This window comes from Pyrgilauda ruficollis, unplaced genomic scaffold (assembly GCF_017590135.1).
Source record: "Pyrgilauda ruficollis isolate IOZ18807 unplaced genomic scaffold, ASM1759013v1 scaffold3, whole genome shotgun sequence".
In the NCBI taxonomy this organism is placed as follows: Eukaryota; Metazoa; Chordata; class Aves; order Passeriformes; family Passeridae; genus Pyrgilauda; species Pyrgilauda ruficollis.
The window spans coordinates 39,609-58,192 of NW_024524377.1; the positions used below are offsets into that span (position 1 = coordinate 39,609).

At 41.6% G+C, this 18,584-nt stretch overlaps 1 protein-coding gene across 1 annotated transcript in view; it reads right to left on the reverse strand.

Annotated features, from left to right (window-relative positions):
* Positions 1–1,141: 1,141 nt before the first annotated feature.
* The window catches only part of EPC2 (enhancer of polycomb homolog 2), a 35,587-nt gene continuing 18,144 nt past the window's right edge, over positions 1,142–18,584 (reverse strand). The window contains exons 3-14 of the mRNA XM_041473288.1: positions 17,542–17,687; positions 15,059–15,265; positions 14,320–14,468; positions 13,990–14,122; positions 12,862–13,050; positions 12,543–12,632; positions 11,929–12,074; positions 11,474–11,817; positions 7,333–7,469; positions 5,585–5,744; positions 3,681–4,014; positions 1,142–2,426 (exon numbers count right to left, since the gene is read on the reverse strand). Of these exons, the coding sequence (XP_041329222.1) occupies positions 2,354–2,426; positions 3,681–4,014; positions 5,585–5,744; positions 7,333–7,469; positions 11,474–11,817; positions 11,929–12,074; positions 12,543–12,632; positions 12,862–13,050; positions 13,990–14,122; positions 14,320–14,468; positions 15,059–15,265; positions 17,542–17,687 (2,108 nt within the window). The 3' untranslated portion in view covers positions 1,142–2,353. The remainder of the gene's footprint in view (positions 2,427–3,680; positions 4,015–5,584; positions 5,745–7,332; positions 7,470–11,473; positions 11,818–11,928; positions 12,075–12,542; positions 12,633–12,861; positions 13,051–13,989; positions 14,123–14,319; positions 14,469–15,058; positions 15,266–17,541; positions 17,688–18,584) is intronic.

Consider the following 18,584-nt stretch of genomic DNA (forward strand, 5'->3'; position numbering starts at 1 on the left):
TGGGAGTTTATGGAATCCTCCTCTGCACCTCACATTTTCCCAGAATCCATTAAAAGTTTGAAGCTCCAGCTAAAGGTTTTTTAAGTAATTAGATGAGGATTAGACTACACGAAATCAGAGATACACAGCAATCTCAGGGACATCTTCTGGCCAATTTTCCCTGAAAATGATCCACTGAAAATGATCTTTGTAGTGAGAAGAGGCCATGCTAAGTGTACAGCTTTCAATCTGCAGAGGAAATTACTTCCCATTTTCATTAAGGCTCCAAAGGGTTTTGGGGATGGTAGTGAAGCAAGGTTATTCCTAGATATCAAGGAGAATTTTTTTTCTTTTACAGACTCAGATTCTCAACAATTCTTAAAAAAAAAAAATTAATTTATACTTCAGACCATCAGCCATTCCCTGAAATGAGCCCAACTCTATAGAAAGCCTGGAAAGATCAGATAAAGTGGAGATTTCAGGGAGCAGCAATCCCAGTGAAGTCACAGGTGCCCCCCAGAGCTGCCACCACCCCTCACCTGACCAAAGCAGTGTCTTGGGTTCCTCTGGAATAATCTGGAATAAGTTCCAACTGGAATAATCTATCCTCACCTCTCCCTGCAGACATCATATGGAATAAAAATAGAGCATTAGTTAAGCAAAAACCAGGTAATTTTAGCAATCTGAGTTTGTGATGAGCTCCTAGGATTTAAAGCCCTGCAAGTGTTTTGAGCTGCCAGGACTTTTTAACTCATGCAACGTAAAACAAAACAGGTTTGAACACAGCTTGGATTAAAAAATAGTTCTTTATATAGAAAGCTAAGATGGAAAATATACTGACTGCATGACATAGGCAAGATTTTCCTGGGAAGGTGAGTCTGGACTAAACATCAGCTCCAGGTTCCTTCCAACCTCAGCGATCCTGGGATTTGCAATACAGAAACACCCAAACGTGGAGAACAAAACAGCAGAAATTCACCCCATTTCTCTGGCAGGGCAAGAAACTCCCATTCCCCATTTCCCCAGGTCTCAGATCCCATCCCTCCCCTGGCACAGAATCGTCACATCACCTGCAAGCTTCTGGAAATAAGTGCATATGCTGGGATCAAAGGATCAGAGTCCCTGCTTGCACACTGTGAAATAACCACATATGCACCATGGCCAGGTTTTGATATGTATTTTTATTTCCCTGCAGTTTTCACTTATCAAGAACAAGTAACAGGGAAAGTTGTCTGAACTAGTGCATAAACAAACATTCGGAAACACCACTACACGTATCTAATGTACAAGAACCGTATAAAAAAAGTCACTAAAACACTACACTACGAAGGTGTCCAACGCTTACAGTCAGACTTTTTCCAACCCGTTACTTGCCTTGTAGCCACAGGAAAACTCTCCAAAATTGAAAAGACAATCTTGCCACAACCCTCCCTCCCCCCCCCACCACCTGGGATGGCTCGATAGCTAGACATCCAATAATGAATTATTGCAATGATATAGAATGCAATACATACCTGGTAAAATATCCTTTAATGTGGTGTGGTACAGTTTGAAAGCCGGTTAAAATACGCAGTCTTCGGATAAAATGGCATCAAGGTGAAAATTTTCTCAGATCTGCACATTTGGACATGTGCCAGATGCATAATTTTCCTAGTCAGTTTTTTTTTTTTTCCTCTCCTGTGTAATTATTTTTTATAAACTGGTATTATAAATAGAAATATACATTCAAAATATATGGAAAAGTGAGTTACTACATTAAATTTGCATGTATCGATCCATCCCTTTCCCCTGCACAGTAATAGAAAATACTATTTTGCCTTGAACTTCATATTTGACAGTGAAATGCCACTAAAGTATTTACCAAAAAGTCCATCTAGTCAAATTGTGAAACAAAATGAACCAAGTGAAAACTTTACATTTCCTTTAGAAAAAAATTACAAGAATTTTGTTTCCTAGCTATGAATCTTTAACTTTTTTTTTAGACACAAAGTTGCATTTATTTGTACAAGATACAAAATGTAAACATGGCAAAATAAATAGTTTAAACAAGTGATGCAGGATCCCATGTCATGCTCATGATCCCATTAAAGAATTATTTTTTAATCCATTCAGTTGCAAATTCAAGTGCAAAAGCATGATGATGAATATCTACTATTCAAGTAACAGAAATAATATTGATGATACAAATAAACTATTTTACAAGGTAGTGATTTTCCCAATTATACAAAATTTACATTATATATCGACTTAATACACGATATAACGGGAGTCCATTCAGGTCTGTGTGAGTTCTCTGTGATCCACAGAGCGCTGTGTTTGCATTCAGCTGGAACAGAAGGAGCACACCAGGACCCAGCTGGGGACAGTTTGGAGGTTATGTCACTTCCATGGCCACTGTGGTCTCTGCGATGCCGTTCAAGCCCAGGCGCTCTGGTTCATGGTTCTCTCTGCAAGGCAAGGAGGATGCCACAGTCAGAACAGATCCTCACACCTTTTACTCATTGCTTTTGTATTTTCACACAGCTGTTAGCTGGGCCAGGCAGGAACCGTAACACACACTGCAAACTTTGTTTGGAAGTAAATACTGGCATTCAACAACTGCTCTTATTCAACAATGCAGTCCCTTCTGTGAGATTATTGCATTTAACTGTCCACTGCCAGCCTAAATTATGGATTAAATCCCTAAAAGCTCCTCTGAAGGAACAAAGTCAAGATATAACTCAGCATCAGTTATTCTTTTAATGCACCAAGTGTTGTAATTCCCTGTCCATTCTGCTTTAGCACTAATTTTTTACTCGTTTACTAATACTCATTTTTTACTTTTCCAATTCACAAACATGACTTTGTTTTTTGAAACACCATATAATCCAGGAGAGACTTCAAACAAAGCCCAAATATTGCCATTTTCAGAAGAATTTGCCAGTTGCAAAGCTCCTGCCACTCTTGTGAAACATCATCTAAGTATCCTGAAATAACAGTGCTGCTGTTATTTCAGGATATAACGAGAATAAATACCTTCATGGTTGGACTTGATGATCTTAAAGGTCTTTTCCAGCCTAAGCAATTATGAATTATGATTTTATACAGGTTGTCACTTTTCTGGCTTGTGTTTTACATAAATATGTAACATATATCCAACATGTAAATAAAAAATACATGTGCTAGCCTGTACCTTACAATACTGCTACACAATGATTTAGAGGGAACATGAGAATTTGACAGACCCTACCTGAAAATGCTGCATGAGAAGGTACAAATGAAATGGTTAAAAGGCAAACACAGTAGAAGCTGACCAAAAGTACAGGTGCAAAAAGGCAGGGCAGGTTATTTGAGGGGTTAATTTGCAAAATCAGCCCTTGTGGCTTGCCATGGCCATGCTGAAGGTGCTGAGAAGCCTCTCAGAGGTGGAAGAGATTCCCTCTAGTGCAGAGCTGGGCATGACCATGGAGAGGACACAGGCTGAAGCTGCACCAGGGGAGGGTCAGATAGGACATCAGGAAGGATTTCCCCATGGAAAGGGCTGTCAAGCACTGGAACTGCCCAGGGAGGTGAGGGAGGCACTGCTGAGGTGGCACACAGTGCTCTGTCCTGATGAGGTGAGCGCGAGTCCCGCCTTGGACTCCGACTTTGGTGATTCCAACCCAAACACTTCCACGATTCCAAACACAAATGGGAGCTGCCGCTGCCCTGTCCCCACTCACCTTGCTATACTGCTGATGGCACTGCTGGGAGTTACCTTTGGCACTCTGTCCATGCTGGCAGCAACTGTGGCAAGTTTTAAGGCTGTTGGCGAGGGCGCTGAAGTCCGTGTATTGATATGAACATTGACTGGAGACACAACACTGACGTTGTTGAGGTGCACGGCGCTGGGCAGGCAGGAATTGTTCATGGGGAGAGGCTGAGGGCTGCTCGTGCACAAGGCTGGGATTAAGTGGTTTGTGGTGCTGTGGCCAACTGTCCTTACGAGCTGTACAGTTGAGATCCCTGGGCTGGATGATAAAGCCATGTTGGTGGAGTACAAAGTTCTGGAGGTTCCTGTTATGCAGAATAAATGGTGGGTGTTAAAAAGGTGACATTTCTTAGATGAAAAGCCAAAGATGAACCTCAAGGGCAATGCTTTGAGTGTGTAAGTCATTGATGTCCATGCTTTACAGATTCACAAAATGGTAAAAGTCAGAAGTGGCAGCATGGCACACTGCCATTGATGCCTTAGGATTTAGCTTTTATATTTTTCAGATCCTGTACTGCTTTAGGGTATAACTCTAAAACTCCACAGCCTGTCAGCTGCTGTTCTCCTGTTTTATTCAGACAATCCCTCTAGGCCTGAAACTCAGACACCTCACTGTCTCAGGCCCCAGAAAGTGTAAACAAAAGTGAGTTGGGGGGGAGCAAACTGGGGGCATGTGACTTCATTACCTGAAAATTTAATTGGAGGATTAAACCCTGATATGTAAATGGACCAAACTTATAATTATCTGAAACACTCGTGCCCATCGCCCATTTTGGGTGTAACCTCTTGGAGGCTTCTGACTGCCCAAGGTGCATCTCCTGAAGGCCTTTAATAAATACCCACTTGGATTCTCTTCATCTTGTCTAGCCTCTGTTCCAGGTAGCCACTCCAAGACATCACCATGTGCCTATCTTCCACCCTCAAAGCACTGCCCTCTTGGATGTGAACTCAGAGAATTACACACAGATCTGTCTCTCTCATTCCTGGAACTGCTCCAGCTTATTGATTTTATTCAGTCGTGTTTTTTCTCCCTCTATTCATTTCATATTATCATTAACCCAGCCTGGCAGAAGGTCTATAAAACTAATCACATCATTAGCTGCTAAAACAACAAATTACTTTAAAAGCCTCTTCTTTGTCTTGGCAGCCCAAATCCCATTTGCCTCTTGGCACTGTGGAGATGGCACCAGCACAAGCAGCACCACAGGAGGGTGGGAGGGGGCACTGAGTGCCCATGGCTGCACCTTTTGGGACAAATCCTAAATGCAGTGAAACTTGAGGCTAACTGTGATGTCAGAAGAATTGCCAGTAAAGGTTGGTTAGTACATTTTTGGCTGAATATACAAGTGAGGTAACAACCAAATAATGAATCAACTTCTCCATTTCCTTCTCTAAGTTCTTTAATGTTTTAAGCAGTTGATTTATTCTTTCATTACACACTCGCACTGCTTTGAAAATGCTGTCATTTAGACTTTTGATCTGAACAGATTATTAGAAGATAAAGACTACCAAAGGAAAAGCAAAAATGCTCTTCCAAGGTAAAGAGCACTTGGTGGTTTTATATCCATTTTAACAACATCTATTGGACAAGGCTCTCAGGCACAGGGTGGGATTCTCAGGGTTGTCCTGTACAGGGCAAGGAGTTGGCCTTTGGTCATCCTTGTGGGACTCTTCCAACTCAGGATATTCCATGATTCAAACCACTACTCCAAAGTACTTCAGAGAACAATTCTTAAAACGATCACAACTAAGAGATTTGATTTACTTTGTTGTTATTCCCTAATGTTTTAGAAATCAGCAATAAGATCAGCTGATAACTAAGAGCAGCTGACACTCTCAGCTCATTCCAGGCCAGGATTTTCAAGGGCTCCTCACCTGAAGGCTGGACAACACCGTTGATATTGCTGTGGCTGGTGTTCTGCTCCTTGGTTCCCTCGCTGCGCCCGGAGCCCGGGGCACTGACCACTGCAGAGGCAGCAAAGTGGGCACTGGCTGAATCCAGGGTTTTGGACATGCAGTCAGAGGTGCTGGAGCCCTGCAGGAAGAGGAAAAGGTGGTTCTCAATCATGCAAGTACAAAAGGAAATATGCCTTAAGATTGCTACAGTGCACAAGTAAATCAAATAAATAAATACAGCTTTGACGTGTGACCTAATGCAACACAACATGGAATATTTCTGTGTCACCAGAGTGATGGGAAGATGGAAATCAGTGTCCAAATGAGGGTTAAACAAGTGCTGCCCAATGCAGCCAGGCCAGATCTCAGCACAACAAATCACTTCTGCTGTGTGTTGTTCAGCCTGGAGAAGGGAAGGCTCCAGGCAGAGCCCCTGGCAGGGCCCAAAGCGGCTCCAGGAGAGCTGGAGAGAGACTGGGGACAAGGCATGGAGGGACAGGACCCAGGGAATGGCTCCCACTGCCAGAGGGCAGGGATGGGTGGGAGATTGGGAATTCCTGGCTGGCAGGGTGGGGAAGGGCTGGCACAGGGTGCCAGAGAAGCTGTGGCTGCCCCTGGACCCCTGGAAGTGTCCAAGGCCAGGCTGGACAGGGCTTGGAGCAGCCTGGGACAGTGAGAGAGTCCCTGGGAGAACTGGACGGGCTTTAAGGTCCCTTCCAACCCAAACCACAGAGGATTCCCTATGTTTGGAGACATTTCCTCTAAGAAAACAACCCTGTCTTGAACCTTCTCCGTTCTGTCTCCAGGCAGCTCAAATCTTAGGATGTTCAGGATTTGAGGCACCTCCATCCTGTGACTTGTGCCACAGAATAACTGCCCAGCCCATTCTGGAATCCCACTGTTAGTCCAGTTCCTACTGGAAAGACTCACCATTCTTACTGGAAGGAACATTAATTCTGCAATTTCAATTTATATCAACTAAGAAAATGACTTTGCACAGAAGCTTGAAGTGTTTTAAAGATCCAAAATTCATTTGTTTTGTTTAAATATTTTGGCATAGTTTCTTTACACTTACAAAAAATGTCATCAGTATCTGCCAACACAGAATCCCTGATTAATTGAAGTAGAAAACACTGAGGGGAAGGGACAACCAGCACAAGCAATTAGATATAAAATGCTCAAAGTAATATATATTTCCCTAGTAATAGACAACAGCAACAGCTTTTATACTTTATTGGGAAGAAGCTAACATAAAACTAAGTGCAACGGAAAAACATTTTTCCCTTGCAAGGGATTTCAGAGGAAAAATGGGATTCCTTTAGAAGCCAGAAGATGCAAATATGCAAAGCTCTCTTTTTCCTCTCAGAGATACTGATTTTTAGTGCTCACTGAGCATCTGTTCATAACAGAACACATTACCTCAGAAGGTAATTTTAATAAAGTCTCTTCAGAGCACTTACAGACAGGAGGGCAAAACCAGTGAAAACAGGAAGAGTTGAGAGCACACATTGACATTTTTACACTGGTAACTCTGTGGATGCAGGTAACACGTTCAGCTACAAAGTCTCTTCCTCAACTTGCAAAATGCAGCCAACTTGTTAAAAACCCCCGAGCAAAGTGTTTTATATTCCCTCTAAAACATCCCACACTTGCTGGGGTGTCCCATTTGGCCGGTGAGAGATGAGCAGCACTGTGAACAAAAGGAACACGCAGGGTGGGAGCAGTACCTGTGCTTTCAGATGGGTCTGTTGGGAGGAATGCTGAGATTGCTGCTTCTGCTGCAGCTGGGCCAGCTGCTGCCTCTGCATCTGCACTAACTGCTGTTGGTGTGTCTGGAACTGCTCCTCTGTGATGCCCCCTGTGACTACGGGAAAGAAAGGAGCCACAGTTACACAAAACACACGTGGGAAAGGCAAGAGTGCAGCTAAGGTGGGTGAGGATGACAGAAATCATGTCAGATGCACCAAAATCTTCACAGATTATGTAAAGGAAAGGTCAAGCTGTGTGTGTTTGTTGTGTTCTTTCATGGAATTCATTTGTAACAAAAGAATTCAGAGCTTTCCTTGCTTTTAAGCAGTTTTTATCTTTGGTGGTTTTATCCCCAGTAGCTTTAGGCAAAAGCTCAAGAGAAGTTATTTGCCTGGCTTTCAGGAAAGAAGCACAGCCTAAAAATCAGAGCTGAGGACAAAGTACCCTAGGCTGGGCTGGACATCTTCTCTCCCAGTGAACACTGGCAGAGGATTTCTGGACAATTTCCCTTCCCACAGCCCTTGCTGTCCCTCTGCCAACAGCAGAAAGGACCCTGAGGGAAGCACATGGGGCATTTTCTCTGCCAATTATTGTTTTAAATGCACTAAGAGTTTAGGGGTGCCACAGTAAGTTTATTTTTGGGAACCCCAGTGATCTCCCAGGGCCAACATATGAAGGGAATGAAGTTAGAAACGTTGGTTTTAATATTCTCCCCCTGGAGAATCTGCACACTTGGTAAACTGAAAATACTGACAGGGGTTTGATGCTAAAACCTGAGCTGTGTGCAGTTAACCCAAGAGCTGAGTTCTCTGGGGAGCAAGTGAAGAGAGAACTCACTTCTCAAAGATTCCCATGAATACATTTCAACACTTCATCCTCAACTCTGTTTTTGCAGGATTGAAGCTGTGCTGCACCTCAAACACCTGGATTCTCAGGAATATCCTCCTATCCAGGGACACTGAGCTAACATTAAAACAGAGTTTTATCCATCTTGCAGGGTTTGGCTCTTCCATTTACCACTTTTAGTACTCAGGGCTCTCCTGAAATTCCATTGGGAAAAAATACCAAAATTAAGACTGTTTAGAAATTAAAACTGAAACCTCTTCTTTACTGCTACATTATTAAAGCAGGTTTCAACCATATTAGGAGAGCACTTAAAAGTCCAATTATTTTAAAATTACTCCTCTTAAACTCTAGCAGTATTATAATTTCCAACTTAAGTTTATTTTGCATTTAGCTTTACATTGTTCCTCTTGCAGATTGTTACCTAGAATTTAATTCCAAGTTAAATCAGCTCAACCTGCTACATTCCCTCACAAAACACATGGCATTGCTGAAGGCACCACGGCCAAGAACAGCATTATGGAATATTACATACATTTCTATTTTTAAGTTCTGAGGTAACAAGTCCCAGAAATGTGTTTTGTTTTACAGAAAGCTGTTTAAGAACAAGGTGAGATTTCATGTTTTCAATCGCCTTTCCTTCCCAGTTTTGTCACAGACAACAAAGTCATGGAATACTCTATTACAGGACATGGAAGGTAATCCAGAATTCAGTATTCCCTTGCTCTGCCTGTATGTGCCTGAATTTCAGGTATTTATCCAGTGGCCAAGCTGTTCACCTTGTTATAAACCAGCACAGGTTCATTAGCACATTAAATATCATTTACTTCTGCTCAGTCAAACACCTGGAGGGTCCTGGAGTAAAAAAGAGCAAATTTTGACCATGTCCCAAGGCAGAGCTCTGAGCAGGGTCAAGAGCTCTGCAGCTTCAGGGGGTTTTTAATTTATCAGAGCCTGCCTGGGCTGAAAAACTGCACCACAAAAGGGGAAGAAAGTCACTTCAGCTTTCACTTCCAGGCTCCTCTCTCCTTGGAAGGTTTGGATTATGTCACTTCTCTCAGGACCTGAAGGCTTTAACCAAAGATCATCCTTTGCAGGCTGCCCCAAAAGTGACATTGCTTTAATTACTCCTAAGTGCTATTTAAGGCTGAGAAAAAAAATACCTCTAAAAAAGTAAAATTTTGTTCCACAAACAAAACCCTTCAGCTGGGAATAGCATCATGTGCAGTTGACCTCTCTCTAGGGATAACCCTTTTCCCATTTGCAGTGCTTATAACATATGCAAGAGAGTAACTCAGCTCCAAAAATTGGTTCTTGGTTCATGCACTCATTAGGTATTTTGAAGAAAAGTCTAGTCCCAGGTTTTTCAAATAAAAAAATTTCTGTCTGTACAATGCATTTGAGGAAATACCAGAGTTGCTTTACTAATACAGGGAAAAATATAACACAGAGGTATTTTTAAATATTCTTGTGTACCAAAAATCAAAGGAACTCCCCAGTTCTCTCTAAAACAAAATAATAAAAAAATAAAAATAATCATTTTAAGTACTGCCACCGTTTCCTCTGGAGAGAATACAAAATCAGACTTCAACAATCACTTCCTAATGAGAATGACTCCAATAAATGCAGTGACAATGCCTGTGCTCATTTAATGCACAACCAGACTCTGACCAGCCCTTTAAAAATTTATTCCCTATTTACTAGTGAGAAAATCCATCAGCAGAGCCTCTTGCTGGTTCAGTTATTTGGGGAAGAATTCTGTTGTCTATTGTGTCTGATCCTGTTCCAGAATTGCAGGATCTGGTTTGTAATTTAAATCTGTGACAAAAAAGGTCCTCCCCAGCCATAAATTCCATGCATAATGTACTTCAGCTACTGAGGGATTTCCATTTAATTTAAATGTATTCCTCAGATGATTTCTAAAATTATACCAAGAGTTTATTACTATTCTTCCAAAAAGTGGCTTGGATCCATCAGATTTAGTTTTATTCATTTTTTCAGTTATTTCTTTACCAGCTCTTGGTGTTTATCAATAATCCCATCACACTGAACTGCCCTTTCTGCCCCAGCTGTGATCCCTCAGACCTTCAAGGTCTTTCAAAAATAACTATATAAAATATATAACACATTATATCTGGTTTTTCATGCAGCAGGAAAATGCTCCTGTGCCAATCTTATCATGGCAGAGAACAATCTGAAGGTTACAGTGACCATACTGAGAAGCTGGGGAAGTACTGGGCTGGAATAAATATTCTGTGCCTCTGTCAGAATAATTTAATAACACCCAGGAATTCTAGAGATACATTGTTGCAGAATAAATACCCATTCCTGCAGCTTTGAGAGAGATGGGACATTCCACAACCACTGAAATTACAGAATTCAGTCAGTCTATTCTATTATTTAATTATCCTGGTTTACAGAGCAGGATGGAGGGGGGATATACTCAGCTGCTTGCTGTTGTAGGAGATCTCATTTGCTGGATCTCCAATTTTTCAGATTTTTGAAGTATCAAATGATTATGATTCTTTCCTAATTATAAAGAAGTGAGTGCTAAAACTTGAGCCATTACAACTCTAGCTCATAAAGCAAGTGATGCAAACTGCTCAATTTAACCTTAAAGCAATTTTTTCATCACTGGATGCTTCCACTATCAACATTTTTACCATTTTCAGGCCTTTTCATGCCTGCTCAGGGCACTTAGGAACTTCCTACATTTGTCTGACAGTGTTAAAATTTGAGCCATTACAACTCTAGCTCACGAAGCAAGTGATGCAAACACTGCTCAATTTAAGCTTAAAGCAATTTTTTCACCACTGGATGCTTCCACTATCAACATTTTTACCATTTTCAGGCCTTTTCATGCCTGCTCAGGGCACTTAGGAACTTCCTACATTTGTCTGAGTCAAAAATGAAAACTGCCAACAAAAATGAGCCACACCCACCCTCCCCAAGAAACCACCAGATTTGTTTTGCATTCATAACGAGAATCCTTCTACCCTTAAACAAGGCTAGACCAATTAGTGCCATTAAGATTTAATTAGACCTAAACAATTCTTCATATGAACAGAATCTATGCTTTGAATAAGGTTTGAATCCAGCACTTCAAATTCTAATGGAAGCAAAGCAGGAGGAAGAAGTGTTTGTGGGAAGTTTCTGTATGTCAGGTTGTAGCTGTGGTTAGCTCCACACCAGTGCTGAAGATCTCACCAGTCCCAGCCACAAAGAAAACCAAACTTCAGTATTTTAAATCCCAGAAGCAGCCAAATCCTTGCCTACCTGATATGCCATTCTTGCTGGTGTTCAATAAAGCTACAGATGCTGCAGAGACTCTTTTATTATTCACAGTCTGCCCTGCTTTCCTTGAGGTACATTCTTCACTATCACTGTCCTGGAGATTGAGTAGCCTGGGCTGGAAACACTGCAGTCGACATGATCTGATATTGCTTAGGATTTCAGGAAGGGACAGTCTGTTTTCACAAGGTTTATTGGAAGCATTGGTCCGTGAAAAATTAGAAGAAAAGTCTAAAGTCTGGGAAGAGCTTGAAAAACTGCTCAGCATTTCCGGGTCAATCTGCCTCAAGACAGGATCATGTTCTGTGGATATTCGGTCCATGATAACCCTGATCAAAGAGGAGGAGGACAATCATTAGCTTCATGATCTCTCTTTAATACTTCTATCCTTTTAAGGGGAAGGAGGAATTAATTATTAATTAGAAATAACCCAACTGTACCTTCCACCCCTGCCAATCCTCCTCCTTGCAAACCCTATACATCTCCTTGGGATTGTGAGGGTTGTAAGGCAGTGCCTGAACCTCAGTTTGTCCAATTCTGCCAGTTCTGGGCTTTCGTACGAAGAATTCGTTTGGTCCAAACGAGGCTGTGAAGAAAGAAAAGCCAGTTTTACACTCCAGGGCTGCTTTGATGAGGGCACTGATGGGTACTATGCACAGGCTTCAGGACAGAACATGGGGTTTATGTTGAGTTAACCAAGAACAGCTTCAGTAGTTAAAAAACAAACTCTAATATTTAGGCTGTTAAATACTCTGCATCTAACAGCAAGGGAAACATTGGAGAAAACGAAAATGAAAGTTTTCAGTCATCTCAACAACTTTTGGCAAAGGAATTAACTCACATGCTAAGGGAAAAAAGAAAGAAGGATGAATTCTAAGCAAGTGGGAACCCTTCAGAGCCAAGCAGAAAAAGGGACGCTCCTGCAATTGTCTTTGGACAGTGAGGAACTCTTTGGAGAGTGGGAACAGAACTGCAACACTGCCACTATGCCAATGTAAATTTGAAGAAACCACCACTAAACCCAACAGCACAGCAGAATACTGCATATTCTTACAGCATAATACTGGCATCCTGCTCTTCTCCTGAAAGCACAAGGTCCATCAGGATCATTTTCTTCTTCTGCTTCTGACACTGGTGAGGGTACCTAGACCAGAAAACAATGTCATTCTCTCAGCTGCCACATTTGTAGAATTGTATTTATTATAAAAGTTTGTGTTTATATACGAGAACTGCCATGTTTATCACAGCTTGGAAGGAAAACTCAGTTTGCACAAGGAGCTTTTAAATATAGTCAGAGCTGGGACAAGCCAGACTGGCTAAATGCCAGCTAACAGGAATTTCTGCCTTGTGTACACTGAGATTTTGGGGGTTACCTGTGGGAACTCATCCTCATCAGAGCTGTGGAAGTCGTACTGTTTGATGTCACTCTTGCTGAGCACAGGCAAGGGCTCAGCCAAGGGCTGAGGGGTCACCACACACTCCAGCTTGGGCTTCTTCAGATACTTCTTCTTCTGACGGACCACATCGGACACCTCCTCCTTCAGAGAGGAGTGGTGAGGATGCTGCTTGGGGAAAACAAACAGAAAATTCTAAAAACTAAAGCATCAGCAAATTTAATCACTTCAAGACAGGCTGTTTGTCTTCCAAAGGCTCTGCAGATATTTGAGAGACATCATGCAAAACTTACTGAGCATGTTAAACCCCAGAACCTTTCCTCTGATTGTTTTTACAGGTATTTATTAATAATCAGAGAGCTCTCAAGCCATGTCACTGCCTGAGAGGCTCCTCACTCTGCACTCCACTCAGTGCATTGTCATTGAAATTCCTTTTCCAATTATTTTTCGAGATCTCATTTTTCCCTGGCACTTTCAATTTTCTGAACTGCTCGGACATGTTCAAAAGAAACAATTTAATTCGTTTCCTGTTTCTCACAGAGCTGACACTTTTGAACAGATGTGATGGTATTTGGGCTGGCTACTTAAGATTTTTCTCACATAAACCCTCTGCAGTGAGCAATTATTCCATCGATACTGAACTGTCCACTTGAACACAAATGTTATTAAACTTCAAAGCTCCCATTTGAAAAGATTACTTCACTTGCAAAATTTTCCATTTGAAGGAGAAGCACCAGAGCAGCTTTAGAAGTGTTGAAATTTACCCTGGATTAACACTCATCAATAACAGCCTGACTGAAACGAACTCCAGAGATGGAGCTGGGCTTGGGAAGCAGAGGAGGAACACGAGGAATGCCAAAATTCCTGGAGAACCGGGCATCCCGGGCTCTGTATGGAATTCTGGGACCACTAGGTGTCGCAGGTGCTAAATACAAATTTCCAGAGGTCTTCAACTCTCAGCCTCACCCCCAGGCATTTTAACTCCTAAAGTTTCAGGTTATTTCTTCAGGGACAGGTCTGAATTCAAAGCATATCCAAAGGGATGATGATCCCAAAGGAACGATGATCCCAGGAACAAGAGACTCATGGCAGGGAAAAAAATCTCACCTTAACTTTACATTCTTGAACTTTGTGGTGGTTCCCATTGTGGAGAGATGATGGAGTTGTGCCCATCTCTTTGTCAGGTCTGTTCAGCTTCACTTCATTGAGGATTTCACCTCCATAATCACCCAAATGGTACCTGAAAAAGCAGGATTGAAACTACAGGGCTGCATTTCCACTGGGAAATGTCTGAGAGACACAAACCAATGTCTTCCAACTGTCTACACAAACCCCTTCTCTTTTAGTTTTTGAAGTTCCTGCTGCTATAATAAATAAACTATGAGAGATTATTTTATGAAAATCTAAAACCTTGGTTTTCATAGTCTGGAATTTTACCTTTTCTCCACAACTTCCAACGTTAAATGCAACAGTTCCCGTTTTGTTTTCTCTCTCCTCTTAATCATCTCCAAAATTGTTATGGCTCTGCTAAACTCCCTCCTTAATTTCAACATCTTCTCATAAGATGCTTCATCGTTCTTTCGGTTCTGTTGAGAGATGAAACAAATTTTTAGTCAAAAGCAAAAGCCGTGAGGCACAAACTGCAAAAATAAAGTTACATAATGCTGCTGCAAACGAGGCTCATGAGGACACTCCAAAGCAGCTTTTCCTAAAGCAGATCCTACTTGGCAAACAAAGCCCCAAAAAGCAAACAAACCCAGTTTTAAGAGTAAACTGAGAAGAACTTTGCAGCCATTTCCCCCCGTGTTTTGCTCAGATTTGTGATCAAGCCAGTGGCAGTTTGTCAGAACAAGGAATTCAAGCCTACAACACTTTCCCCACCTTGATTCCACAAACAGTAAGGCTGTGTATGTGTACAGAGGAGAATGCTGGGTGATTACAGATTTCCTGGTTCAAATCATTCCATGCTACAAATACAAAAACTGGGAATTGTTTCCCCTTCTCCCACAGAAAGGAAAGCTCCTAGCCCAGCAGGCTGTTTGTATGACAGGCTGTGAGTTTCAGCTTAAAAATGGATGGACAGTAACTTGTCCCCTGCAAGATGCTGGACAGGGATCCAAATTATCCCTACCAAGGGAGAAATGTACAATTCCAACAGCAGAGCCTGCCAAGTCACCTTTCTGGTCTGCATCTTCTCAGTTCTCCTGCGGAAGGCCACGTAGGGGTCGTTGTTGGTGGAGCCATCCCTCTTCTCCTGCTTGATCTGCGGGATGAGCGAGGGCCCCCGGCAGTTCTTGCGCTTCCTCACCCAGTAGTCATAGACAGCCTTGATCAGGTAATCGTCCTCATTGAGCAGCAGTTTGGCCTCCTGAAGGGTCACAAGCTGCAGGGGAACAGGGACAAGCTCCAGCTCAGATGGGGCTGCAGGGAAAGTCATCACACTCACACCAGTTGTGCACCTCCTGGATAAACTTTGTTATTTTCCAGCACCAGGATAAAGGGATGGAAAAACATTCAAGGAAATTAAAGCCACCAGTTGTTCTTCCCAAGTTGGAGCTCCCCATTTTTCTGAACCAGCAGCATCTCTTTCATCCAATGGTCTAAAATCCCATCAATCCTTCATGAAATCGGAAAATACTTTGAAACAACTACAAGCACAGGATAGAGAGAATTTACTGCAGTCTGCAGGTCATGATTTGGGAATCACAAAGAAAAACAGTTTCTTATTGGTTAATCTTTATTAATGTGTAATTCTTTGCAGTTGAATGTTGATTCCCTAGAAGCAAATTTACTTCTTATTTCCCCCTAAATGTTCACTTTGTGATAGAACAGCTCATCCCTGTTTATTCCAGCCTGGAGACACGAGTATGTTCACTTGTTTGCTAAGTTACTTCAGTAGGTGGTAGTTCTACACTGATCACTTAAAAATAAAAATTAAATCCGTGTTCAGCTTTTTATATGGAAATCAGACTCTAAATAAATGCAAAAGTATCACTAAACAGTACATTAGATTAACAGGCTCACATCATCTTCAACCCATTCATTACACAAAAAGAAAACAGTACCTAGTATTACTTAAAAAGAAGTCAGGCAGCACTTCATCTGCCTCATAATTTGAAAAATATCAACTGAACAACTTAATTTGCACTTTTGCAATGTGTCAAACTTTAATCTTGCCCCTACGTTAGGAGAAGCAAAAAAGGGAAACAACACATTTTGGAAAATTAAGGAAATCCTAAGTGTAACCATGGCTACTCTGCAAGTGTTAGCTCCAGCCCAAGCAGAATAAAACCTTTGCAATCTGTGGTAGAATTAAAAAAGCACTGAACCGTTTTTTTAAAAAACGAAAAAGTATTGCTGAGAAATAATTTCAGTTTTGTCTTTTGCTCCCTTTTTTCCATTAACATATTTCTTATAAAAAATGAATCACCTCTGCCTCGAGTGCACAGCTGGGAAGTGAAGCTGAGCCTGTGTCTGCTTGCAGATGCAGAGTCCTTGTATTCCCTGCTGAAATCAAAATGCCCAGCAGCAAAGCCTGGAGCCCCTCCTGGGCAGGGAAGGCATTCCCAGCAACATCCTAAATTTAATATTCCAGGGATCAGGCATGGCAACTGGGAATTGGGAGCAGCACCCAAACCCCACCAGCCACTGCCCTTCCCAGGCTCCAATAACCTTCAAGAGTTGCTTGTGTCTACAGAGAAAAACCTGTGTTCTTATAGCACTTAATTTTTGAAAAGCATCTTCAAATCTTAAATTTAACTTCATTATTCCAGCAAAGAAAGGTGAAACCAGCATCAGAGGGATGAATATTGATCATGAAAAGTGATCACCAGAATGGCCTGAGCTGAAAGCCAAAACAGGGGTGTCTTTATCAAAGTTCCAACAAACCCAAGTACATGTTCAACAAGTATCATCCAATGTATTCCCTATTTTTCCCTTCATTCCCATTTTCTTAGCAAAGTAAAAAATCTGTGCCTTTCTGAAGTTGCTCTAAGACAGAGAAAAATTCAATATTTTGGCCTTTTAGCAGACAGCACTGAACAAAATCAGGTTTAGGAACTGACGCAGAGCCATGGATCCCACAAAGGATTTTTCCTTCCCACAAAGCCTCATCTCACTGGGAAATAACTGCACCTGCTCAAACTTGACTTGCACAAACTGATCCCTCAGGTGTAGCTTTGGAGTTAATATTTTGGGCTGTAAGACCCTTGTCCAGACACTGCCCTCCTGGAACACCTCAGGATCTCATTTAACACTGGTACAAGTTAATTCACTGCCTGTGCTTCTAACCCTCAAAAACCAACCAAAGACAATGTCCAGCAAAAACAAGTGTAACAAAATTTGGATTTACATGTTTATAGCCATTTCTACACCTCCTGATCATCACAAGCTTATTCCATACCAACAGTGCTAGAACAAGCTGTGTGTCTCTAACACACTGTGGTCAGGAATTAAAAATTCAAATCAATCCCTGCAACCCCAAAAGCTCCTTCCCCACCTGTTTTATCTGAAGGTACCACAGGAGACAGCAATGAGATTTCTGTGAAACTGCAACTCACACAAACACACTTCTCTTGTTAGAAAGAAATAACACCAAGCACTCACCCAGAACCACCCCCCAGAAAAGCAAAACCTCCCAGTGATTTCTTCACACCATACCTGACTAGAACTGGCTTTTTCGAGTCTGTCAACCATTATTTCAAACTGCAGTGGCTTGATTTCCATCTTCCTGTTCAGCCTGTTCAGAAGGGTCTCATCCTCAGAGTCCATATCATAATCTGGCTGTTCATTGTCCAGATTAAAGGCTGAAACACAAGAAATTGAAATGCTGGGTGAGTAACACACTCTGGACACACATCTGTGATCAGAAACCAAAAATGACTGAGTAAATTCCAGACCAGCACTTCTCTGCCAGAACACTTTTTTTATGCTGACAAGTTTCCCCATGTAACACACAGCAGGTAGAAGTTGCTTGTCTCCAACTTCCAATATGACAGGAATCCAAGAAGTTTCATTTGAAGTGACCTGAAGGGGTGGTAGGCACAGAAGCTTTGATGTATCTTTGCAAAACAAAAGTAAAGATGCTTGACAGTACTGATACAATACAGCTCCTCCAGAGTATCACGGTAGGATAGTAAGAACTAAGACCATTTTCAATCAAAGTCCAGACTTGGAGAAAAAGCATTTACACTGAAGACCCAATATAATTTCTATTGCCCATTTTTAAACAGTACACCAAACCTGAAGTGTTAAAATATTTAACAGAATAAACTTTTTCTGGTTTTATGTAACTGTGGAAATCCTAGACCAATCCTATGGGAACTGTTACTTCTCCGAAACCACCTCAGCTGTGGATGCAGAGCCTGACAATTCCTTCAGGCTCTGCACATAGTCAGTTCTCAACTTCTCAGTAAAGCTCATGTCTTTATTACTAATTGTGCTAATTATCTTCCATACTTGACAAAGTTCCTGGTGCTACTAAAAGCAGAAGGAAGTTCCCATTCAGGTAACACAGCAGAAATAAAATTTTACAACAAATATGAGTAAACTGCACATGACAGTAAGAACTGTTAATAGAAACATTAATTGTACACCTAATAAAACCTTGAAGGGGTGACACACCAGGTACAACACTCCCAGTAATTCAATCAGCACTGCAATAACAGCAGTTAATAGGCCTGATGAAATATATTCTATTCTTA